The 26,182-nt window shown below is 38.8% G+C and overlaps 1 protein-coding gene across 2 annotated transcripts in view; it reads left to right on the top strand.

The window, feature by feature from the left end:
- Positions 1 to 26,182, top strand: part of wdr3 (WD repeat domain 3) — a 107,940-nt gene that overhangs the window by 64,245 nt on the left and 17,513 nt on the right. For both annotated transcript variants that reach the window (XM_087992780.1, XM_087992781.1), the window contains exons 8-16: positions 1,366 to 1,467; positions 5,365 to 5,462; positions 12,401 to 12,511; positions 13,631 to 13,861; positions 17,846 to 17,939; positions 20,435 to 20,536; positions 21,415 to 21,500; positions 24,013 to 24,148; positions 25,434 to 25,490. In XM_087992780.1, coding sequence (XP_087848906.1) covers positions 1,366 to 1,467; positions 5,365 to 5,462; positions 12,401 to 12,511; positions 13,631 to 13,861; positions 17,846 to 17,939; positions 20,435 to 20,536; positions 21,415 to 21,500; positions 24,013 to 24,148; positions 25,434 to 25,490 — 1,017 coding nt within the window. The remainder of the gene's footprint in view (positions 1 to 1,365; positions 1,468 to 5,364; positions 5,463 to 12,400; positions 12,512 to 13,630; positions 13,862 to 17,845; positions 17,940 to 20,434; positions 20,537 to 21,414; positions 21,501 to 24,012; positions 24,149 to 25,433; positions 25,491 to 26,182) is intronic.

The following is a 26,182-nucleotide window of genomic DNA, read 5'->3' as shown; positions in this document are numbered from 1 at the left end:
GGAAGTTATTTCTCTTTTTCTGTGAAGATAGAGCTAAAATAGTTGTGTGTTGCTCTTCCATTTCCTTATTTGCTATTATCAGTTCTCCAGTTTCAGACTGTGAAGGATTCACATTTGTCTTCACCATCCTTTTCTTTCTCCATACTCGAGAACCTCTTACAGTCCATTTTGATGTTCCATGATTGTCATTTTCCCTTCTTAATAAACCTCTCGGTCTTCCTTTGCTAAATTTTAAACTCCTCCAAGACTTCAAGCTTGCTACATTTTCTAACAACTTTATATAACTGCTCTATGGATTTAATGTTAAACTTAATTTTTTTTGTTCGCTGTGACTGGGCTACTAATCCTGTTATGTTCTTTCAAGGGACTTATAACTGTTGCAATGTTTGCATTAGGTCTTTAAATATTAGCCAATTCCGATACACTGTCATGCCTTTTAAAAAAGTAATGCCTCTATCAAGCTTAGCCATCCCCTCATACCTTTGTGGGTTCTTTATTTAGATTTAGGAAGTAGTTAGAAGTGGTGTTGCTTTTATGAACATTTGCAGTTCATGTGGCATAGATGCACCCAGAGTGCTGTTAAGAAGGGAATTCAGAATTTTGAACCAGCTACAGTAAAGAAATGGTGATTAAATGTAAGAATGCTGTATGATTTGAAGGGGAAATTGCAGATTATGTTGTTTCCATACATTGGCTGCCTTATCCTTCTTAAATGGTAGAGGAGTCTAACTTGGAAGATGCTGTTAAAGGAACCTTGGCAGGTTGCTGCAGTGTATCTCATGCATGGTTCACATTGCTGCTTCTTTCTGTCATTGGTGAAGGGAGTGACTGTTAACGTTGGTGGATGGGCTGACAATCTATGGGGTACTTTGTCCTGGATAGTGTGAAAACTTCAGTGTTATTACAGCTGTACTTCTGCAGTCAAGTGAGGAGTATTTAGTCACACTTCTGTCTTGTATATGGTGAACCGGACCTTGGGAGTCAGGAGCTACCTGCCAGAATGTCAAAGTTCTGACCTTGCCTTGTAACAATGATATTTATGTGAATGGTCTAATGTATAATACCCCCCAGGATATTGACAATGGGGAATTCAGTACTTGAATTATGGAACAGTGCTACTGAAGAGCAGAAGGCAGAATGTGTTTCAGACATTGCTTTGTGGAGATAAGAGCATTGGAATAAGTACCTGGAGTAGAGACAAAAAAATGAATAAAAGTGAAGTTGATTATCAATTTGAAATTTAAATGGTCAGTGAAAGTGAAAGGTCAATTCCAACTGTGAGCTCAGACCTAATTTGATTACGCTTTTGGCTGAAACACATTGTACTTTTGTATGCTTAAAAGTCCTTCTGTATTTCCTTTATAGCGTATACTGAGGTGTCAGAAGATTGGCTCTGTATTTCGGCAGGGCAGAGATCGTGTTGTTTCCTTAGCAACGGATGCCAGTAACAAAATTATTGCCTGTCACGTGAGTTTTATTATGTTTATAAATATGCTAATAGAATACATAAGAACCAAGTTGATTTTTTGTAATTTTCAAGCATTTAAAGTAACTTGCTAATTAACTTGGCAAGACTTTTTCTTTTCATTGACTTTTTGAGTAGTGTTGAGCTATACTTGTATATAATGCATGTAATAAAGTAAGTGCTCAAATCTATATCAAATCTGGATCAACAACTCTGAAATGAGTCCAAGATCAACTAACATTTCAGGACAAGTTGACAGCAGCTACTGCTTATAAATATAATAATGTTTGCATTTCAAATATTAATAAGTGACTGTGAAGCACTTCATTGTATCAATGTGACTGGAAAATACTATATAAATACAAGTAATTTTGGAGCAGCAATAAGGCTCAGGAAAATCTTTAATTGAGATCCCTTACTTTCTTTTTTAATTTCATTATTAAAATGCTCATTGTTTTAAATCAGTTCTGTAAAGTAAGATGATCTTCAAACAGCAGCTTAGATAGTGAACCATTCTTTTTCATAGAATCCCTACAGCGTAGAAAGAGTTAATTCAATCCACTGAGTCTGCACTGACCCTCTGAACAGCATTTCACCCTGCCCCACCATCCTATCTCTGTAACCACACATTTACTGTGGCTAATCTACCCAGCCTGTACATCCTTGGACACTACAGAGCAATTTTAGCATGGCACACCTTTGGACTGTGGGAGGAAACCAGAACATATAGCAGAAACCCACGCAGACACAGGGAGAAAGTACACACTCCACACAGGCAGTGACCCAGGTCTGGAATCGAACTATGTCCTTGGCACTGTGAGGCAGCAGTGCTAACCACTGAGCCATCCATTTCCATTCATCTCCCCTACCCTCCTTCCTACAAACTTCTCACTTCCAATTACTACTCTTACTGCTTCTCTTTTAAACTTGACACCCAATTTCTGGATCATTGTGTCAGGTTTCTCTATTACCACAAATCTCACTTTTAACCCTCTATTCATTCCTTCCTTCACTCAATCTCTCCAAAGACAGGTGGTGAAAATCCTCACCTTAAACATTTGTTTACTCCATCATTCTTATTTTCCTCTCTCCCTTTCTAACAGTTTACTTCAAACAAATTTTGTTCTTTTGTTTTAAAGTCAAAAGATTGAGCAAAGACACTAATTCTCTATGAATGGAATCTTATAGGGACCTGAATGATGTGGGCTATGGTGACATTTGTGGCCAAATCACATGAAGTCCAGTGAGGCTTAATTGGACATTGAGAGCAAGTCACTGTATGTTTTGTTCAGGATTCTTGCTAGGCTGTGGTGAGTTGCCAATTTAAGGGGAGTATACCTTGTTAAATGCTACATTATTCCCATAACTTTGCCTATTGATACTAAACATGCTGAACAGGCTAGATGTCGAGAATTCTTAACGTGGAAGTCAGCTTGGGTGTGTAGCAACCTCAATTCGTCACTGGTCCAAAGTAATCTAGTGTTTAACCAAGCACTGCCATCTCAGGGCATGCACCACATGCCTATGGACATTGACGTCATCCATGAGCCAACTTCTAAGATCCCACATGCAACATCTCCAATCCACTTACAGGATTCTTCTAGACTTAAATTATTGTAATACTACCACAAAGGACACAGAGCTCAGAATACTCTCCTATCTCTCTCGAGGACTAGACAGGGCTGCATCTCTGGCCTGCTTGCTTGCTGTCATAGCGCTCATTCACTAATTTTTATCTATGCAATCACAGCATCCCTGCTTTGCATTGCATTGCCTTGCCTGGCCTGGGCTATTTGTGTTTTCTCTCTCAGCCAGGGATACCAGACTCATATTGTCTTGCCATTTAGTGCCGAAACAAAGTAAAGAAACATGCCATGGATGTCAACTTTCCTCCATCAAGTCAAGTTTTGTTCAGAGAGTCCCAGCACTGTAAGTCAGGAGCTGTTACCAGTTCAGGGCCTTATGTAGGGGTAGGCTCCCACTCTGGGCAGGCACAGTCAGGATAATCTCCACATAAAGAGTTGAATGTTGGGTAGCACACGACTAGTCTCAACTCTTTCTGTCATATTATGGTCTCCCCTCCTTCTAGAAAGAGAGAGAGAGGTATTACTGGAGACAAAAATGGATTTTTGGTGAGGTGTACCAAGCGAGTGAGTAGGTGGCACAGTGGGCACATAGGATTAGTCTGTCTGGGCTTGTAGTGGGTGAGAGTAAGGAAGGGTGCAGGCACTGGTGAGAATGGTAGAACATGAGCTTTGCAGGGGAGGTGGGTACATGACCTGATCACGTTACATTCTCATCTATGCCATTCCCAATAACTTTTCACCCACTTCCTTATCAGGAATCTGTCTAATTCCACCCTACAATATTCAAAGAGTGTGTTTCCACCAGTTTTGAGAAAGCGTTTCAAAGACTCTCAACTGTATGAAAAAAAAATCCCTAATCTGTCTTATGGACAACCTCTTATTTTTTTAACAGCACTAGTTGTGTACCTCTTGCTTTGCTTCCCCATTGGATCTGCTACTTCAAACTAAGCCAAAACCAGGAGAGAGCAAAAAATCTCAGAAAATGTCTTTCTGTGAAAAAGGCCAGGATCAAGCTCTGCTGAGCTATCACTCAGGAGGGCAGTTCTGCTGATGATCACTTAGTGAACCCATGGAGATGGGGGAGGAATGGAGGTGTTGATTCTGGCAGGCCCAGGGTATGGTGTGGGATGAAACAGACCTGGAAGACCTAGGAGTTTGGGAGCAGATCACCATGATATGGTAGACCCTAGATGGTGGGGTTGAATAGGAAAGATGGGTCTCCACTGTCTTCAGCAGTGTGGAAGGGGAGAGGGAGCAGCAGAGGTCTTGGCCTGATGTAAAGGTTTTTTTATTCTGCTTGGCTGAAAGTAATATACAATTCAACAGTTCACCATTTCTCATATTCTACTCTAATGTGCCTCAGTACAATTTCATTAAACAGAATGCCCTCAACGTAATTCCATTGTCAGTAATAGAGCCCGAGTGATATCTGAAAATACTTGAGATAAATATTCTTATAGAATAACTGAATAATGCTGATACGCTGTGCCAGGTTAGGTACATTAGACAAGCTCTGACTACATGGTTGAAGGTAGTCTACATACTAGCTCTGACTACATACTAGGAACAAAAATCAGCTGAAAAGCTGAAAAATTTGGAAAAAGAATTGAGGATTTCAAGCAAAAGCTTTAAAAACACACAAGACACTTTCATTAATTAATATAATCATGTCCTTGTGATTTTTAGTTTTACAATTCTGTTCAAACCCTATTTTGGGCATTAGAAATTCAGATTGGTTTTCAAGAAAACACGCTCAGCAATATTTGGTACATGTAACATTGAAAATCCAATTTCAAAGTCATCCACAAGTATTGTAAAGAAATATGGATAATTTTATAATTGATATAGAAATGTCCCACGTCTGAATTTAATAATTATAGATAAATATTTATTTGATAAGTAGATTTAAACAAAATGGAGAATACATGTATAGAAAAACTAATCAGGCAACATTCGTTTGTGATCGTAGAAAAAATATGGTCTTCATTAAACTTAAATACTGCCCATAATTCTTACATACCTAAATTGATCACATTTTAAGAAAAAAGCCAAAATTGTCACCAAGTTATCATTAATATTACAATTATGAAGAACTGACATATCTTGTGAATCACATTACTTGTTTTTTTTCCATGTATAATTGTTTTTAAAGAAGGGAGAATTGACATGGAATAAAATAAGTTAAAAGGCAATTACAGTTTTACTTTTCAGACAAGTGGAAATCCATTGCTCTGAATGAGCAAAACCAAACTTGCAATACCAAACTATCCTGTGCGAACCACATTAATCTTATGTTTGACAATTGCGTTCCAGGGCACCGATGGTGTTCTTGAGGTTTTTAAAGTCCTCAGTGAAGAGGAAGTGAATAAAATGATTAACAAGAAACAAAAGAAAGCAAAGAAAAAGGCAAAGTGAGTAAAAGTGTAATTAATTTGACTGCATAAATGTTATCACAGGGTTCGCAATTTACAAATGGCCAGCGTATGATGACTCATACTTACAAACACAATGCTGTACAAGGGTGTATTAATGTTCATTTTAAGATCCAACAGATAAATGTTTCTTTGAACTTAAGACTGCTATTTCATGTTGTCCTGCATTGTGTTCTAACTTTTGTACAAATCACCTTAAGAACAGACACCAGAACGGAACCTGTTCACAATCCAGGGACTGCCTATAGAGGGAAAATTTCCTTGGTTGCCATTTCCCCCTATCAGCAAACCTGAAAATAAGTCTCTGCTACACTGTGGAATGCAAACATCTCACAGGCAAATATTTCTTCAAATTGGATGAGTAGTTATAGAGTCAAAGAGCTATAGAGTTATACAACATGGAAACAGACCTTTTAGTGAAATTAATCCACGTCGACCATGTTCCCAAACTAAACTAATCCTATTTGCCTGTGTGTGGCCCATATCCCTCCAAACCTTTCCTGTTCATGTACTTATCCAAATGTCATTTAAATATTGTAACTGTATCTGCATCTACCACTTCCTCTGGCAATTTATTCAATGTACGAACCATTGTGTGAGAAAAGTTGCCCCTCATGACCTTTTTTAAACCTCTCCCCTTAAAAGTATGAGTACTATTTTTGAACTCCCCCACTTTAAGGAAAAGACCCTTGTTATGCCTTATCTATGCCTCTCATGATTTTATAAACCTCTATAAGGTCACCTCTCGACCTCCATCGCCTCTGCCATGAGCCCTGAGACCCTAAGCTCGACTGCCACCACTCTGTCGCTTGTGATGGACCCACATATGTCAGAGTGGCCACTCTTCAAGCACCATCTCTTCATCACTGGGCCCACCTTGCTGATGACCCTCCAATGCCGGGTCCTGTGCTGGGCCCACACTCTTCCCCGCAAGCAGGAGCCCCTAGCTCTGCTGCTGCCTTGCCGATAACCAGGAAATCCTGGCTCTGCTGCCACCTCGCCATTAATTGGGAGATCCTTGCTCTGCTGCTGCCTCGCTGATAATCAGGAGACCCTGGCTCCTGGCCTACCACAACCAGGAGCTGCTGCCACCGCTGCCTTGCTGATAACCAGGAGACCTTTGCTCTGCTGGTGCCACCAGCTCACCATAACCAGGAGCCCCTGGCTCCAGGCCGGCCACAACCAGGAGCCGCTGCTGCCATCACCTTGCTGACAATCAGATAACCCTGTTCTGAGCCTACCACAACCAGGAATCCCTGGCTCTGCTTCAGCCTTTGCCTCGACCATGCCTGGAGTCCCTGGGTCTGCTGCCAGGTTAGGCCGGGCCACTGTCTTGCCAAGAATCCTGCTCCGGCTACCTTACTCCATGATGTCACCTTCACTGCCACCGACAGGAAGAAGCTGAAGAAAAAGAAAGAAGATGAGCCTTATTGTAAAATTTGAAATGTTGAGATTATGGGCTGAATTGTACCGTATTTTGGTCAAAATGTCATTTTCATTGACTTTCACAAAAGGTTTCTTCTGTGAAGACTAGTCTTGCACTATTGTCCCAAACTCATTCATTAACTACCTCAATGTAGTACCCCTCTGGTCCAGCATAGCTCGACTCTCACATTTTCCATTCTTCTGGCAGGATATCCCATGATTCCTGATCCTGGCACCATCTTTAAAACACTGTTTTAAGCATTGCCAGTCTATATTGCCCTGCATGGTTCATGGCATTTATCTTAACATGGCAGAAAAGAGTGAATTGGCACCCAATTGTTGGCAGAGATTTGGAGATCCTAGTTATTTGTGTTGTACAGTGGAGGGACATCATCTTCCTATAGAACTGGCAGAGAAGCCCATGACACCAGGCCACCCACGTTAGTGTAGTCTCAGCTGTTTGGAGGAATGCCCTGCAGGGTAAGAAGAAGATCAGTGACTTTCTCCAGTGACCCCGTCTTCCCTTTACTATCTCACACTCACTCCATCTTTGCTACTGAATAGGAATGTGTTTATCAATGAGATGAGATTAAGTAATAATGAAGATGATAATGAGCAATAAGCCCTATTAATAGATCTATCGCCACTCAATGATGAGAATCAAATCTCAACATCCAAACTCGGTTGGAAAACGTGACATTTTGCTACCAAAGTAGACAAACGCCTCGCTGTACTCCTGAAACAATTGTCCCAAATTTCTCATCATAGGTCATGTTGTTTAGGGCCTGGGAAGTTTTCGGCAGATGTTTGAAATGTTACAGATTATAACATTAACTTCATAAAGCCAACCTTTATTACGTTAACTCTTTGGAACAAAGCAAGTATCATGCTTGATAACATCATCAAAAGAGTAGAGTGACAGTGGACACCATATTTAAATTGCACATTGTTATAGTCAGGTCACATCTGAAGTACCTAATTGTCACAGATCACAAGGTAAGCATTCAAACCCTTGCAGTGGGACAGAAGACAGAAATAAAACTAACAACTTGTGTTAATATAAGGCTTGGAAATTTGTGTTTGTCAGTCAAGGAAATGTTGCATAGTATTCCTAAGGTAGTAAGCTTTCAGAATGGGTAAGTGTGGAATGTCAAATAAAATTAAACTACAAAAAGAGACTGGGAGTGAAAGTTAAACTGGCAAATGACAACAGCCTGTGTTGGGAGTTTTTTTCATATTATAGATGATAAGCATATGGAATGATTATCCCAAAAATGTGAAGGCATAAAATCTGCAATCATTTAACTAGTAATTGGGGAATGGTAGCTTTTTCTGAATTGTTGAGCAAAGATTGGCTCTGTGATCTTTCACATTCATACTTATCTTGTACATTAGGGCAGCGAATGCTAGTGAGATAGAATCCTGACTGTCCTAAATTCCAGCTGTTATCTGCTCGTTTTGAAGATTGCAGTGGTCTGTTCTGTCTATAGATTTTAGTGACTTTGAGATGATGTAGGTAAAAGTTTGACGAATAAGAATTAAAGAAGATTTCTTTTCTTGAGTGTCTTCCAGTAAATTCGCAGTTTGAATTGGTGTATGAAAGGTTTTGTTTTTAAACGATATCCAGAATGAAACCTTTCTCATTTATCAACTAATGTCTCATGGTGAGGTGTGCTATGGCAGGGAATTGAGAGGTTTCAGCCTTGTGATGAATTAGCTAATTCCACCAGAGTATTAGTGAAGTAGCTGCAGTTGATTTAAGTGGTTCTAAGCCAGAGAGTAAAGGAATTGTCTAGAATGCCTATCCTGATCATTTATGATTGTATTTGTCAATCTTCTGAAAATGTGCATGTAAGATCGACAAACCCCATCAGGTTTAGCTGCAATGCTGCTGCGCTAGATTAAAATACCGTTTAGGCACATGTAGTCAAGGCACTAGAGCACCAGTAGCTGATCATGGAACCAAGCCCATCTTCAGGTATCACTTTTAAGCATGACCAGAAGGTAAAATCAGAAAAAACTGAATTCTGGAAAATAGAGGAAATATATTGGTAATACTCAAAATGACATGGTGACAGAATTCACATCAAGTGAACTGTCGTGTTTTAAAATGAAGCAGTAAGGAACATTCAGTTCTTGGCAGACTCCCGTTTATGTTCTGCTATAACAGTGTATTTGGCAGCCTCCCATATCGCTCTATAGATATTTTATGTTTGCTTTTGTACAACTTAAAATGCAAATCATCAAAATATCTTTTGGTTATTAATTTCTCAACTTTATTTTGCTTGTGAGAATTGCTAGGAATGTCTCATTAAAAATTGAATAGTATTTTCATTAGTTGCGCATTTTAAAGCAGTTGAAAATTATTGTTTCTTAAGCAAGTAATTTAATGCAATGCAGGCATTCTTGCTGGCAGAAAATGTGTAACAGTGGTCAGGAATGTGGGGAGTTGAATATTTGATACAAATCCAAAGGGGTTTTTGCCTGACCTCACATTGCGAACAGTGTTGATGGTGTTACATACCCTTGCAGTATGCTGCGCATTACCTTCAATCCCTTTGTTTCATAGATAATTGCTGAGCAAAACAGAAACTCATAGATTTTATATGCAATGTGGTACCTAGGCTAGATTTCTGTCTGTCTGTTTGTTTAATTCTTTAAACAGCTTCTGTTTTACTGAATTTCAATGGAGGTTTATTACACCAAAAGTTTCTTTCATTGCTCTTCATGTAACTGCCTTAACAAGATAGAGCACAGTAAAGAGGTCAGATGGCACCAAATCTCTCTGGTTCACCCTACCATTTTATACTGGCTGTATCTATGGTCCCACATACAGAGGAACCTCGATTACCTGGCATTTGATTATCTGGTAAGATCGCAAGGTCCTGATGCTTGGCTAAACAATGTTATCCGGCATTCCATTATCCAGAATTCAATTAATCAAACAAAATACTCCCTGCCCGTGTCCTTTGGGTAATCGAAGTTCCTCTGTACATCTATCTAGTACAGAATGAGGATTGCTGAAGCTGCAATTTATAGCAAGTCTGTTTAAATTGTTGATTGCTTCTGGAAGGAATGCAGTTGCTGTAAGGGTGAATTTTTTTAAACGATTGAGCCAAGTTATATTTTTAGTTGTGGCCTTGTTAGGTTAGCTGTTCCAGCTTTCCTACCAGGTAAAGACAGAAGGAAGCAAATTTGGGTCCAGATAAGACCATTCACACCAAGTTGTTTTTATTTTCGTTATGCTTTTTCTGATCCCCTAGTAAGTTTAGGTCTCCTCTGGCCCAGGTTTTGCCCATTCCCTTCAAGATGTCAGAAGTTGGACCAGTTCAGATAAACATTTAAGAAAATAAGACACCTTAATAAAAATAATGGCAAGTAAATCAATTTGTGTAAAACATTTATCACCTCCCCGTTCTATCTTTACTTGTATCGTCTAGTTCTTTTTTGCAAGTCTTGCTACAAGTCATGGTTTAACTTTAACTTCATCCAGATATTTTGTCACAAGTATTCCAATACAATAAGTTCCTTCTGGTTGCTAGTCACTAGTGCAATGGTAAACTCTGTAGCTGCACCATACTGCCATCTATGTGCCATTTGTGAATACATGGATCAGCTTTTTAAATTAATTTTCAAACGTTAAAAGAAAATCTGCTATGCTTTATAATGCGTAAATATCCAAATAAACCATTTGTGGAAATTGTTTTAAAATTTACTCAATATATTAATTTCTAATGTGTAAACAAATTAATTTAATATGAATAAATACAGGGAAATGAGATAGAAACTTATGTTGGATTTGTTTCCATTCACATCTAGGGTATTTGAGCAGATAAATTTTGGTTTTCACCTGGCAGTCCTCAACTTACTCTTGTATGAAAGAGTATAGGTGCTAACTATCAGGACTGAGGAATGCAACGGTTAGAATGCCTTGACATTCTCTGATTAAATGTTTCTTTAAAATTATAGCTAAGTAGCCAATGCAGCATTCACATTACCCACACTTCTCATACTTAATAAAGGCCAAAATTACATCATAGATTCATAGAACACCTTTAATGCAGCAAAACAGCTCAAAGTGCTTCACAAGACAGATTTTTAAGGCAAAAGCCAGATAATGATCTAATAGGGCAGTTGGCCAAAGGCTTAGAATGTTTTATAGACAAGAAATTCCAAAGTTTGGAAATTTGGCACTTGAAGATGCAACCTCCAGTGGAGAAGCTTTTGAAATTGGTAATGCTGAAGCTACAGTGGGAAGAGGAAAGCTATCTGGAGTGTTGTTGGGCTGGAGAAGAATACAGAGGTAGGGAGGGTGAGGCCATGGAGAAATTTGAAAACTAGAATAAGAATTTTAATATTAAAGTAATCCTTAACCAGAAGCTAGTATAGCTCAATAAGCACAGAGGAATTGTGCGAACATAATTTGGTGCAAGTTGGTGCAAATTTGGTACAAGTTGGTGCAAATTTGGTGCAACAGAGATTTAAATTACCTCAAGTTTATAGAGTGTAGAGCATGAGAGGCAGGTAAGAATGCACTGGAATAGTCAAGTCTGGAAGTAGCAAACTCATGAATGAGGATTTCAGCATCAGATACACTGAGACAGGGACAGAGTTTGACAAAGTTATAGAGATGGAAGTAATGAAACTTGATTAAATGTTGTTCTTGAACTATGGATTAATTACAATGTGCTAGCACATTGCTTACTAAATTTATTATTGGGGTATAATGATTAAGTCAAATGAGTGAGGTAAAATAGGGGCTGAAAGTGTGGTGCTGGAAAAGCATAACAGGTCAGGCAGCATCGGAGGAGCAGGAGGATCGAAGTTTCTGGCATAAGCCCTTCATCTCCTGCTCCTTGAATGCTGCCTGACCTGCTGTGCTTTTCCAGCACCACAGTCTCGACTGTGATCTCCAGCATCTACAGTCCTCACTTTCTACTAGAGTAAAATAGAGACTTTCTGTGCAAATTAGTTTCAGTTTTAATGGCACATTTCCATTTTATTACTCGCATCAGTTCAGCATTCTTAGTCCTATCTTCCCAAAGGCTCTGAGGTATCTACATATAATTGTCTGATTCTTTTCCAGTGCTTCATGGTATCTTATCTGTAATGATCAGCCTAAACACTATCTGTAAATACATGGAGAAGTGTCAGTGAGGACGTGAAATCTTGTAGAAATCATATGAAATGACTTGATAACGGAGCACCATGGCTCTTTGAATTATGTGCTTCAGAATCTATTGTATATATCTAACTTTGCACTTTGCTTGTACAGTGGGCTGGATATTCGTATTCAGGTAAGTGAAGGCATTAAGGGGAGTCTGTGGAAGTTATTAGAGTAGTGGGAGGACAGAAGGGATTTGAACTTTGATCCTGATTTGAAATTGTGGTCTTGAAATAAAGACATCTGACTATACTGATTGGAATGCTTTACATATGGAATTATTTTATTGTGCTGTATTTAATTGCATATTTTGTGGATTATTCAACAGGCAAAAGGCAGAGTCAGGGGAATCTGATGTTAACTTGGAGCCTGAAGTGGAACGAACTCTAAAGGATGAGATTCAGAGAGTCACAAATATCAAAGCTTCGGGAAAAATCAAGTGAGACCTTGTTGTGGGGCCAACTGCAAAAGAGGAATTACCTGTGATATAATTTCTTCAAAACAATAAATACAATTATTTTCTCTTGTCAGTACTAAGAAAACTGTCATTCGCAGAGACAGGAATGCATTTTCAAAAAATTATGTAAAATTCAGATAAATGGTTATTCTTTACTGAAAATTTGGTAAATTGCTGAAATATTAGAACAGCATTTCATCAGTATGATTTTAAAAGTTGTTCTGATTTCTTGGTGAAAACTAAAGTCAAGAAGAGTATGTTCAAAACAAAAGCTATAAAACTTACCTGGAGCAGGTGGGAATGTTGTGTTGAGGTCAACCATGATCTTATTGAATATAGAACATGCTAGAGAGACTGACTGACCAACTCCTAATTAATATTCACTCTCAGTTCAAACTCTGACATATCTGAAAATATGTTGGGCTTCGTATTTTTATTTAGACATGATTCTGTCAGCAAGAGAGAATCTCTGGAATGCAAAATCATTTCCTTTGGGCAATGTACCTTCCTGCTGTTTAGTACTGATGTCATACATGTATAAGAAAGTATGTTGTATATATAATTCCAGAGCGATACGTTTGGGCATTTCTCTTATTTTAAGCAATATCACCAAGTCCATAAAGGCAAGTCCATAGGTTCCTTCAGCTAGTATTGGTATAGCTCTAATGTATTAAAACTAGGAATGAAATTAAGTTTACATTTATTGTCTTGCTGAGTAGTCAGAAAAACATAAGGAACATATGATTTAGCAGAATGAGGCTGCTTGGTCCTTCAAGCCCATTCACTAAGATCATGGTTGATCTTGTACTCCAATGTCATTTTCTTATTCTGTAATACATGGGAATCTTTTCAATCAATGATTGAGCCTCCACAGCCCACTGCGGAAGAAAGCTCCAAAGATTCACTGCTTTTTGAATGAAGAAACTCCTCCCCATCTCAGTCCTAAATGGCCTGCCCATTGTTGTCATATTGCTTCCATCTTTAGAGGATTTCTTTAATCTTGAATTAACGTTAATGAATTCTAGTTTAGTTTGTTGACCCTGTGGCATAACTTATAGCTTATTGTAACTTTGGCCTTTTGATCTTGATTCACTTTTTTAGATCATTCAATTTTCTTTTATTGCCTAATGGGGAGCTTAAGGTTGTGATGCTGCTGCAAAACAACACTGTTGAGGCTTACAACCTGAACGTAACAGTGAAAGTGCCAGAGTGCACGAAGACAGCCAGGGTTACTATCGCAGGTCACAGGACAGATGCAAGAACCATCGCCTTCAGTTCTGACAACATTGCAGTACTCTCTGCATCTGCTGAAACAGTCAAGATATGGAACAGGTTTGAATATGTTTGTGCATTTGTGTGCGTGAGAGCTTGTTACTTCTGTGGCATCATTTTTGTGTCAGATTCTGACCATATTAAACTCTTGCATCTAAATTTAATATGGATTTTACTTCTGTAAGCATGTAAGGAAAGAAGAATGCCAGCAGTTACAGCCATTTCTTCCAGTTTGGCTTGGTCGCCCTGATTTTGTAGCACTGCTTAATTTTTTACTTTTACATTTAAGATTATATCCGTGTTGAATTTATAAGCTATTCACTTCATCTCTAATAGTTTGAAACTTTCTAACTTCAGCTGGATTCAGGTAGTTCTATTTCTTAGCTGCTTTGAATGCATGCACCACCTAACCAGTACCACATTGTTGACATCTCACACTGCGTACACTGCTTAATCTACCCCAACTTGTAGGGATGCCATGTAATGTGTGATGAGAGGTGAAAAACTCAAGCCAATTAAATGGGGAACAAAAATGAGAAATTCCTCTTTGACTCCTTTCAATGATTAACATTAGTCCAAGGGATTGACTGATCCTCTGAAGTATCTAATTTTGTATGGGTCAATCTGTACCCTGACCAGAAATGTGTCCAGCTTCATTTGAAGAAATTCAAAGATTTTGAATGAACGACATGAGTTTGCAACCTACTCCACATATTCACCACTTCTGAGCAAAGAACCACCTCCTGACATCACCCTAATTTGGCTTTGCATCATATAAGATTGTGATTTCTTAACCTATTTGAAAAATTGTTGACAGAAGCATAATTTATTTCCTTCTTTGTCCTATGCATGTTGTTCAAATCACTTCTTGATCTATGTTTTTTTGAAAATGGAGGCCAACCACTTTTTGAGTTTGTTTTGGCAACTAGGTTGCTTTAAATGCTGAATGAATCTTGTGGACCCCCTCTACTTTTTTTTTGAAGTCTTAAGATCACTCACCTGTATTGAGACAAAAATTGACACAGTATGCTGAGGACTGATGTCTTATACAAGGACAAGTAGTTTGTTTAACTCAAAGATTTTGTATAAAATGACTATTTCTCTGAAAAGTTTAAGATGTTCTCATTTTATCTTTCCAAATACAAACAGCTCATGTGACATTTTACCTCTGGGCTGCTTTGCTATTCTGAAAATGTGTTGCTGGAAAAGCGCAGCAGGTCAGGCAGCATCCAAGGAGCAGGAGAATCGACGTTTCGGGCATAAGACTTTGCTATTCTGTCATGATTTGGAGATGCCGGTGTTGGACTGGGGTGTACAAAGTTAAAAATCACACAACACCAGGTTATAGTCCAACAAGTTTAATTGGAAGTACACTAGCTTTCAGAGCGTCGCTCTATCAGCTGATGAGGGAGCGACGCTCTGAAAGCTAGAGTGCTTCCAATTAAACCTGTTGGACTATAACCTGGTGTTATGTGATTTTTAACTTTGCTATTCTGTGACTTTGTCTGAAATCATCTTACTTGTGGTTTGACTTCAGGCAGTAGATGCAAGGTGGATGAAGTGTATTCATTCATGAAAATTAGGTGCTAATTATGTTAGAAGCACCCTAGTACAATTCTAACCCAGGGCCTGAGCAAAATGAATGCAGGTAACAGGTTAGTAGCAAGTTTGGAGCTGAGAATAATGAGGAAGACCTCCAGGTAAGTCATTAGAAAATTCTTTGTGTGCTCAAGAGGAGTACGGGTGCTTCTGTGAGTCCTACAGGGAAAGCTGTGATATACTTGTCAGGCATTCCCCTTTTGTCTCCTGAAATCCTTTCCACATTACATGCTTAGAAAATGATTACCACATCTTTGCTAGCATGCCACCGCTGTATGTCCTTTTAGATTAGATTAGATTCCCTGCAGTGTGGTAATAGGCCCTTCGGTCCTTCTCTGACCATTCCCCTTAGCTCCAGCACCTTTCCAAGTGAGAAGTTAACCTCTCATTTATATTAGACTTGGCAATTCAAATAATTGGGAACAGAAACTTCTATATCCCATACTCGCTCTTGCCTGCTGTAAAGTTTTTCTAGATGAAAATCAGCCTTTTGGCCTTGACTTCACATGTGTTCATGTCACAGGAGATCAACTAACTTAAGTGAAAGGATGTTTAATACATATCTAATGTGCATATCACATTAGACGCATATCTAATGTGTAACACTAATTATCAAGGGATGAGAATATCACTTTATTCTTTCTTGCAATTTTAGGATCTAGTTGAGTAGCATAATGCTAATGGAATGAAAATGTCTTGCATACAATCACTCAAGATGCATGGTACTTGCTATGAACAAACAATGCAAAAATGTTTGAATTATTACAAATTACCCTAAGCCACAGAAAATGAATGCATAATGGAAATCCACTGCACTAAGTAGGCTGCAATGTGCTACAAGGGTCTTTCCCCTTAAAAAGTTACATACTTTTCCAACCCAGTTTCTTTTACATTTGTGATCCAGTACTATCCAAAGAAGTTGGAACTGTTCTTGCTTGTGTCTGCAGATATAGTGCCTTACCTTGGTGGGATGTGTCCTCCACTAAAAATGAAAATTGATCAGATTTTGAATTGTTTCACTTTGAAAATGAATGCATTGAAAATGAATTGGAATAATTGTGTGTATCTGCTGAAACCAGATGTTGGGACCAGAACTGATTTTATGATGCAATACTTATTCCTCAGATTTCTGTACCAGTTCAGCATACAAAACTGTTATTGTTCTAACGGTGTTCTACTACACGTCCTACTACTCAATATGTTGGAAAATATTCCTGATGAATTGGCATCATTTTTTTTAATGAGGTAACAGAGAGGGTTGATGAGGGTAATGGTGATATGATGTACAAGGGCTTTCAAAAACATTTATTAAAATAGGGCACAATAAACGTTAATGTTCTTGGAATTTAGGAGAGGTTAGAAACATTGAGGTGAAATTGGTTGATTGACAACAAAGTCGAAAGTGAGGATAGCAGATGCTGGAGAGCAGAGTTGAGAGTGTGGTGCTGGAAAAGCACGGCAGATCAGGCAGCATCCAAGGAGCAGGAGAATCGACGTTTTGGGTATACACCCTTCATCAGGATTCCTGACAAAGAGCTTATGCCCAAAACATCGATTCTCCTACTCCTTGGATGCTGCCTGACCTGCTGTGCTGATTAAAGAGTCTCTAATGGATGTTTTTAGTGGAGTTCTCCAGGTAAATGCTCTTCCTGATCTCTGTTAATGACATACACCTTGGTGTAAAGTGCAGATTTTCAAAATCTGTGATGATATAAAATTTGGAAGCATTGTGAAATATGAGGATTTTAACAAAGACCTTCAAAAGGGCATTTAAAAACCAGGAAGTGCTGGAGAAACTCAGCAGTTCTAGCAGCATCTACAGAGAAAGAAGCAGGACATATATGATTCTTTGAACCTAGAAAATGCTGAGTTTCCCCAGCATTTGTTTTTTTTTTCATTTACATTTACAATGGTTTACCTTTTATTTAAAGGATGTAGACAGGCTTGTAAAATGGGCAGACATTTGGGAATTAAATGTAATGCAAAAAGTGTAAAATGACTCATTTTGGTAGGAAGAGCACTGAGGTCCGACATCACAGAAAGGGCACAGTTACAGGTACGGAAGACCTTGGTGTTTTTAAGATATTGATGGTGACAGGACAGTGTGAGAAAGCGGTTAATAAAACATACAGCATTCTAAACTTTACTAATTGGGGAGGAAGCAAGGTGACTATGTTAAACATGTCTAGAGCACTGGTTTTGGCATTAACTGGAGAATTATGTCCAATTCTGGCATCCACATAGTAATGGCATTACTATACTTGCATACATATAGATGTAATTTCTGCAGTTTCTGGTACAAATCTAGATGACCTACTTCAAAATGTGGTAAACCATTGAAATAAACTGTCTATTCCGAAACTGTTTTCAAGCACTTACTTTATTTTTTAAAATGTGCAATGCTTGACTGTTGGATTCTGAGAATTATGTTTTGCCAATCCTCAGATCTACACTACAATGTATCAGGACCATGGCTTGTGATTACGCTCTCTGCTCTCTCTTTGTTCCTGGGGATAGGCAAATTATCTTGGGAACAAAGGTAAGGATTCTCTACGATACCCTGTCTCTAAATTTGAGCTGTGTCTGAGGTAATTACAGCATTATGTAGCAATAATTCACTTCTTGTTGTTATGAACTGAAATAAATTGGAGACAAATGGTCTTTGCTATGAGAAAGCAAATCTATTCTTCTGAAGGCATCAACTCTCAAATATGAGTTTACCCTAATCCGGGTTTGTATGGTTCTGATAGTCTTGGGAATGTATTTACCAGTGGACCATAAAATGGGATTCAATAAAGATATCATTTAACTCCCCACATGAGAATGATATTGATATCCTTAGAAGTGTATAAAGGAACTAGGAGTATACTTAAGAGGGAAATCAGGAGGGCAAAAAGAGGACATGAGATAGCTTTGGCAAATAGAATTAAATATGTTAAGGACAAAAGGGTAACTAGGGAGAGAATAGGGCCCCTCAAAGATCAGCAAGGCGACCTTTGTGTGGAGCCGCAGAAAATGGGGGAGATACTAAATGAATATATTGCATCAGTATTTACTGTGGAAAAGGATATGGAAGATATAGACTGTGGGGAAATAGATGGTGACATTTTGCAAAATGTCCAGATTACAGAGGAGGAAGTGCTGGATGTCTTGAAACGGTTAAAGGACCTGATCAGGTGTACCCGAGAACTGTGGGAAGCTAGAGAAGTGATTGCTGGGCCTCTTGCTAAGATATTTGTATGATTGATAGTCACAGGTGAGGTGCCAGAAGACTGGAGGTTGGCAAACGTGGTGCCACTGTTTAAGAAGGGTGATAAAGACAAGCCAGGGAACTATAGACTGGTGAGCCTGACCTCAGTGGTGGGCACGTTGTTGGTCGGAATCCTGAGGGACAGAATGTACATGTATTTGGAAAGGCAAGGACTGATTAGGGATAGTCTACATGGCTTTGTGCGTGGGAAATCATATCTCACAAACTTGATTGAATTTTTTGAAGAAGTAACAAAGAAGATTGATGAGGGCAGAGCAGTAGATGTGATCTTTATGGACTTCAGTAAGGCATTCAACAAGGTTCCCCATGGGAGACTGATTAGCAAGGTTAGATCTCATGGAATAAAGGGAGAACTAGCCATTTGGATACAGAACTGGCTCAAAGGTAGTAGACAGAGGGTGGTGGTGGAGGATTGTTTTTCAGACTGGAGGCCTGTGACCAGTGGAGTGCCACAAAAATCGGTGCTGAGTCCTCTACTTTTTGTCATTCACATAAATGATTTGGATGCGAGCATAAGAGGTACAGTTAGTAAGATTGCAGATGACACCAAAATTGGAGGTGTAGTGGACAGCGAAGAGGGTTACCTCAGATTACACCAAGATCTGGACCAGATGGGCCAATGGGCTGAGAAGTGGCAGATGGAGTTTAATTCAGATAAATGCGAGGTGCTGCATTTTGTGGAAGCAAATCTTAGCAGGACTTATACACTTAATGGTAAGGTCCTAGGGAGTGTTGCTGAACAAAGAAACCTTGGAGTGCAGGTTTTAGCTCCTTGAAAGTGGAGTCGCAGGTAGGTAGGATAGTGAAGAAGGTGTTTGGTCTGCTTTCCTTTATTGATCAGAGTATTGAGTGCAGGAGTTGGGAGGTCATGTTGCGGCTGTACAGGACATTGGTTTAGGCCACTGTTGGAATATTGCGTGCAATTCTGGTCTCCTTTCTATCGGAAAGATGTTGTGAAACCTGAAAGGGTTCAGAAAAGATTTACAAGGATGTTGCCAGGGTTGGAGGATTTGAGCTATAGGGAGAGGCTGAACAGGCTGGGGCTGTTTTCCCTGGAGCGTCGGAGGCTGAGGGGTGACCTTATAGAGGTTTGCAAAGTTATGAGGGGCATGGATAGGATAAATGGACAAAGTCTTTTCCCTGGGGTCGGGGAGTCCAGAACTAGAGGGCATAGGTTTAGGGTGAGAGGGGAAAGATACAAAAGAGACCTACGGGGCAACTTTTTCACGCAGAGGGTGGTACATGTATGGAATGAGCTGCCAGAGGATGTGGTGGAGGCTGGTACAATTGCCACATTTAAGAGGCATTTGGATGGGTATATGAATAGGAAGGGTTTGAAGGGATATGGGCCGGGTGCTGGCAGGTGGGACTAGATTGGTTTGGGATATCTGGTCGGCATGGACAGGTTGGACTGAAGGGTCTGTTTCCATGCTGTACATCTCTATGACTCTATAACTCATTGTTAGTGAATTGGTCAGTGAAAGGAAGAAGGGTATTGATGAGAAAAGACACATGTTGTCCAAGCTTTGTCTTGAAAATTTAGATTCTTAATGGTATTTTTCAAAGCTTGGAACACTTAAAAATTCTTAATCATCAACTGATGTGTCTTTGACAAAAAGTAAGAGACAGCAAATAAAAGACATTAATCTATATAACATATAAGTAACATCTCTGAATACTAACATACATCTGCATTACATTATGTATTGACTGCAATTGTATTTACTGTCCCTGAATTTACTGTCCCTGCTTTTTCACTGTAGTCTGGAAAGCTACAGCTCTTTGAGTTATCCTCTGGGAATTTGTTGGAGACACATGATGCCCATGATGGAGCAGTGTGGTCCATTTCATTGGCACCAGACCAGGTAATGCATCCTGCTGAATAGTTTATTTTAGGTAAGATTTTAAAATTACTCTTGTGTTGCCCTTACTCAAATTTCCTTGAAATCCATATCAAGCAAGCTGTCCGAGTCACACAATCTGGTACATGTACTTTTAAGAGTTAGTTTGTTGAAAATGAGGCCAATCTTTTGTTAGCAGGTAAGGATGAGTATGAAAATTTGATATGGTTTATGCATGCAGTGGTCATCTAAAGAATAAATTACGGCAACCAATGTATAATTCAGTGCATCTGTATGTAACATTCTGGCTGTGGAGGGAGCACGAAAGCTAACTGCTGAGTAAACCAACTACACCACTGTAAGATAGAGTATGGGTCTCAGCATTAATGTATTGTGTCATCTGCGCAGATAATAGCAACATCTTTCAAACGTTGACTGCAGTCGATTAAAAGGGGTGTAACCATTGCTTTCCTGAAATACATTTGAGATAAACTATATATGCTAGCTTTGCTAACAATGCCTTTTCGCTGTAAAAGAATAAGTTTAAAGAGAAAGTCCTCCTCTTCTACTCTTTTCTTCAGTTTAACATTTTTAGATTTCAAATGAATATCAAAAAGTACTCCTGCACCTTGACAACTGATTATTAATCAAATGGTTCTCAGTGGCAGAAGAAAAATTAATATACCATGGTTAGATATTGAATCTCATCTCCGCTATCCCTTCACAGTAAATGCAAAATGTCTTGATGATAGGAGAAAACTGTCATTGTCTCTGGGTTAAGTTTCAATTGAAAGCCAAGACGGAAAAATAATGGTTTTCTTTTGAACAATGTTGAACAACTTCATCCACTAACACATGTTTTATTGAGATTTAAAAATGTTATATATCATTCTTTATTCCAGCGTGGTTTTGTTTCCGGAAGTGCTGACAAGATGGTGAAGTTTTGGGAATTTGAATTGGTGAAAGATGAAAATACAACACAGACAAGGTATGTAATGAAAGGTAAAATAAAATCGAGCTACTTAATTAATTAACAAATAATGTTAAAGCTGATTGGACTATCATGATAGCTAAACATATTTATCCATTTAATAGACAAGTTATGTATTTCAGGAAGGTCTCAGCTATGACCATTACTCCGTGCTAAGTAATTGATCTCAGCCCCTGGTTCAAGAGAAAAACCTGTTAAGGTTTCCCCTTGTAATCCCTGCTGTGACAATATTCAACTAAACTTACACAAAACATCATGTGTTCAGCTTCTTTTGATCTGAAAATGTGAAATTCATAATCATGAAGGTATACATTATATGAATAAGAAGGGTTTGGAGGGATATGGGTTGGGTGCTGGCAGGTGGGACAGATTGGGTTGGGATATCTGGTCGGCATGGACGGGTTGGACTGAAGAGTCTGTTCTCATGATGTACATCTCTATGACTCTATGACATGTAGATATTAGACAAAGATTGAAGTATATACTCCGTCCAATCAGACGGTGAACACAAACATATCCTCCTAAAAATTTGCACTCCTATGGCACCTTTAATATTTAGAAGAGTCCCATAATGCTTCACAGAGACTATGCATAATTAAGCATTGAGCCAAAGAAAGACTCATTAGGAAGCGTGACTAAAAGCTTGAACAAACAAGCACGATTTAAGAAAGAAATGAAAACTGAAAGATGGAGGGATCTGAGGAGAGAATTTGTAACCGGAAGCGCAAATTTAAGTGTTAAGGGAAAGAAGGGATTGGAATACAAGAGTTTGGAGCAAGTCGATTGGGAAGTTTGAGAATGTGTGGAGCTGAAGGAGGTTACAATGGTAAAGATTTAGGTCATGAAGGGATTTAAAGATAAGACCTGTAAATTTAGAGATATTGGGACACTTGGAATTAATGTATTTCAGGAAGAAGGGGGATTATGCATGAGCAGGACTTTGGGGTGTTTATAGAATCTCGACTGTAGGATTTTACGTGGACTGATAGAAGTTGAAGAGGAGAGGGCAGGGCTCTGGCATTAGCAAATCAGTTCTGGATGATGCAGTACTTCGCCAGTTCAGTCCTGATGCATTCAAGTTTGTAGTCATTGGACTTGAGAATTTGGAGATCTACCAAAAGGAACAGCTAAAATGGGAGGTGGTGAAAGTTTTACTAGTGATGACAGCATCAAATTTGAAGTTACCAGCTATGGAATTATTATAGCAAATGACTGAACAAAGCTAGGCAGTTAGGAAAAAAATGATGTGGCTGGAAGCAACACAGTAGAATTTTGCCAGGGTAGATATAAGAAATGACATTGGAAGGCACCAGGCAGATGTGGATGGTAAGAATTCCAAGTGAGTAGTTAGAGGTGGCTTTGTTAATGATTAAGTCCACAGGAGATGATGAGATTGAGAGAATTATGGGTGGCAGGGTGGCACAGTGGTTAGCACTGCTGCCTCACAGCGCCAAGAGACTTGGGTTCAATTCCCGCCTCAGGCCACTCTCTGTGTGGAGTTTGCACATTCTCCCCGTGTCTACGTGGGTTTGCTCCGGTTTCCTCCCACAATCCAAAAATGTGCAGGTTAGGTGAATTGGCCATGCTAAATTGCCCTTAGTGTTAGGTGAAGGGGTAAATATAGGGGAAATGGGCCTGGGTGTGTTGCGCTTCGGCGGGTCGGTGTGGACTTGTTGGGCCGAAGGGCCTGTTTCCACACTGTAAGTAATTGTCATGAATCTTGGTAAGATAGTTTATATGGAGGGCGAGCTTTAGGCATTATTAGACAGCAATGAACTTGGAATGTTGCTAAGCATATTTTGAGAAGACCAAGGGAGGGACAGAGGATAAATATGTTTAAGCAGAAGGGGTGGCTGGTAGTTGAGGGCAACAACAGTGGAAGAGCACACAAATTGAAGATTAGCAATAAATTAGAGTCGGAAGGAGCAAGAGGTTTGAGATGAGAGAGATAACAATTAGAAGGAATGAGTGATTGGAAAGGGAGATGAGAAACGCCAAAACTATAAAAATAAGAGCCAACCATCTATCTACATAAGCTAACCATTTCATCAATGGTTCTAGATATTTTAACTCCACTACCCTTTTCAAAGTTTTTGTCCAGAGTCTGAAAAACATTCTGACGCTGTTTTTTTTAGATTAGATTATTTACAGTGTGGAAACAGGCCCTTCGGCCCAACAAGTCCACACCGACCCTCCAAAGGGCAACCCACCCAGACCCATTCCGCTACATTTGCCCCTTCACCTAACATTACGGGCAACTTAGCATGGCCAGTTCACCTAACCTGCACATCTTTGGACTGTGGAAGGAAACTGGAGCAAATTTTCCTCCTTGTCCTGCTGCCTTAATTTAGTTATATTTCAAATGTAATACAAATATGTTTTTTTTCCCAAATTGTCTCCTTTCGAACACAGGTCTTTGTAATAATTGATCATATTGATTTTACATATGCAATGTAGCAACTTCTAGGTTGCTTATCTTCACCTATGTTCTGTTATTCCTGAATTACAGACTCTCTTTGAATCATATTCGCACTCTGCAGCTCGATGAAGACATCTTGTCTGTCTGTTACAGCCCTAATCAGAGGTTGCTAGCGGTATCACTGCTTGATTGTACTGTTAAAGTATTCTACACAGACACGCTGAAGGTAAGCATTGCTTTAGGGACCCCATAAAACCTGGTGAAATGCATTTAGAAAATAAGTCCTTCCTCACTGAACAAAAGTTGCTACCTTCATATATAAAATAGATATATGCTTAAAGTCAAACAACCAAGAAGGGAGCAGTATTTAAATAAAGAAAAAAATGTTCTAACAAGCAAAATATTTGTTATCCTGATGCTTACCTTCAAAATGTGATACATGATTTAGAAGGTGGTCCCTTAAACCCACTATGCTATATCTAACCAATTAGTCCCATAACCCTTTCACTGTTTTCTTTTAGCTATTTAATTCATTTTTAAGGGTTGTTATTGCATCTGCTTTACAACTGCTTTTTTCAAAGGAAGATAACGTTATTCAGATCTATAAAGTTATGGCCTTTTCTTTGTTTTGTATTATTACAGGGTATGTAGTGTGTGAACTATTCTATCAGATTAACAATCTTAAAGTTGAAATTCTACCATGATAAAATGTGAATCAGGTGAAATATAGATCTAGGCAAATGCTGCCTGACCTGCTGTGCTTTTCCTGCACCACTCTAATCTAGACCCTGAAATATAGATCTGTAAATTGTAAAGTAACATGAAAAACAAACACAGACAGTTCTGGTGTGTCATAAAACTCCAACTGGTTTACTAATAACCTTTTCAAAAGAAGGCCTGTCCCCCTATGGAAGTTTGACCTACAGATTCAGAGTCCAGCCTGGTACTGCAACAAAACCGATTGAGACTTTGGAGAAAGTGATGTCATTCCACTTTAATTCAGAGCCATCTTAGGCTTTCACACTTGACCCAGGAGTTTAATGGCATTGCAAAATCAAAAGCAGTTTGTATAATCATTTAACTTAGAATTGCACTCTCAATAAATCTTTGCAGCAGAGGCATGCTTGGAATTGTAATGCTTTAAAATCCACAGAGAGGTAAGCCACTGTCCTATGCTGTGGTGTGCCCAAAGTAGACTGTGCAGATCACATCATCAATGATAGTACAAGCTGGAAAGAGAAACAAGATGTGTCAAGTTTATAGTTGAGAAAAAAGTGGTTGAATTTATTGTGATGACTTACAATGATGACCAAATACTGCAGAAGTGAGGCAGCTTCGTAAAATGCATGCAGATATTTCCAGATGCTTAATGTGGGGAATTTTACACTTCTATAAGCTGACTTTGTTTTAATAAAATGATCTTTTACACTTGTAGCGCGAAAAGAAAAACAGATAATGTGATCTAGAAAAATGGCCAGTTCTAATATTTATTCTTTTTGTTTTATGTCTAGTTTTTCCTGTCTCTTTATGGACACAAGCTCCCTGTGCTCTGTATGGATATCTCTGATGTAAGTTTGTGCATCTTTGTGACATCGGTTCAACATTAGTGTTTGTTGTGAAATAAAAAGACAATAAATTATTTCAAGATGTTTTGGACAAATTAAAATACAAATTCACATTTCTTTTATCTTATTACACTTTGGCATATGGTTGCACCCACCACCAGAAATAAAACGGAGGTGGATTTTTCGTGAAATCAAAGCAAAGCAATTGTGCACATCATTGAGTGATTGCTTCATTTCAACTAATTTAGCAAGTCTACTGGATCAGTTTTATTATTTCATGTTCCCAGTAGAGATTGCTCTTATCGGGTCAAAGATAAAGCTGCAACACAATCATGCAAATTATTGATCTGCATTCTTATCATGCAGGATTCCTGTTGTTAATGCAAGAAGCACTGACATGATGCTATTATTGATGAGGTATAGGTCTAAAAACATAATTGAGCTGTCTACTCATGATTCTTTTCTTACACAAAAATACTTTTAAGTGTACCTGGAGGAAAGGGTTTTCTGTGTGTTCTATTCACATAGCTGGTCTGTGTTTTGTTCACATCAATTATCTCCTACTTCTGCAGTGGAAGAATACGTTGAACATTTGCTTGGATAATTCTTCAAAATACAGAGAATTTGACTTTTGTTTTTTGAAAATGAGTTTTCTCTATTGAAAATCATAATTAAGAAGCTGGAAAGCAATAGCA

The sequence above is a fragment of the Chiloscyllium plagiosum genome, unplaced genomic scaffold, assembly GCF_037043375.1.
Source record: "Chiloscyllium plagiosum isolate Xiang-an unplaced genomic scaffold, Cpla_swu_hap1 HiC_scaffold_12, whole genome shotgun sequence".
Lineage (NCBI taxonomy): Eukaryota > Metazoa > Chordata > Chondrichthyes > Orectolobiformes > Hemiscylliidae > Chiloscyllium > Chiloscyllium plagiosum.
The sequence above is the reverse complement of the archived record's forward strand: the minus strand, read 5'-3'. Positions and strand labels throughout refer to the sequence as shown.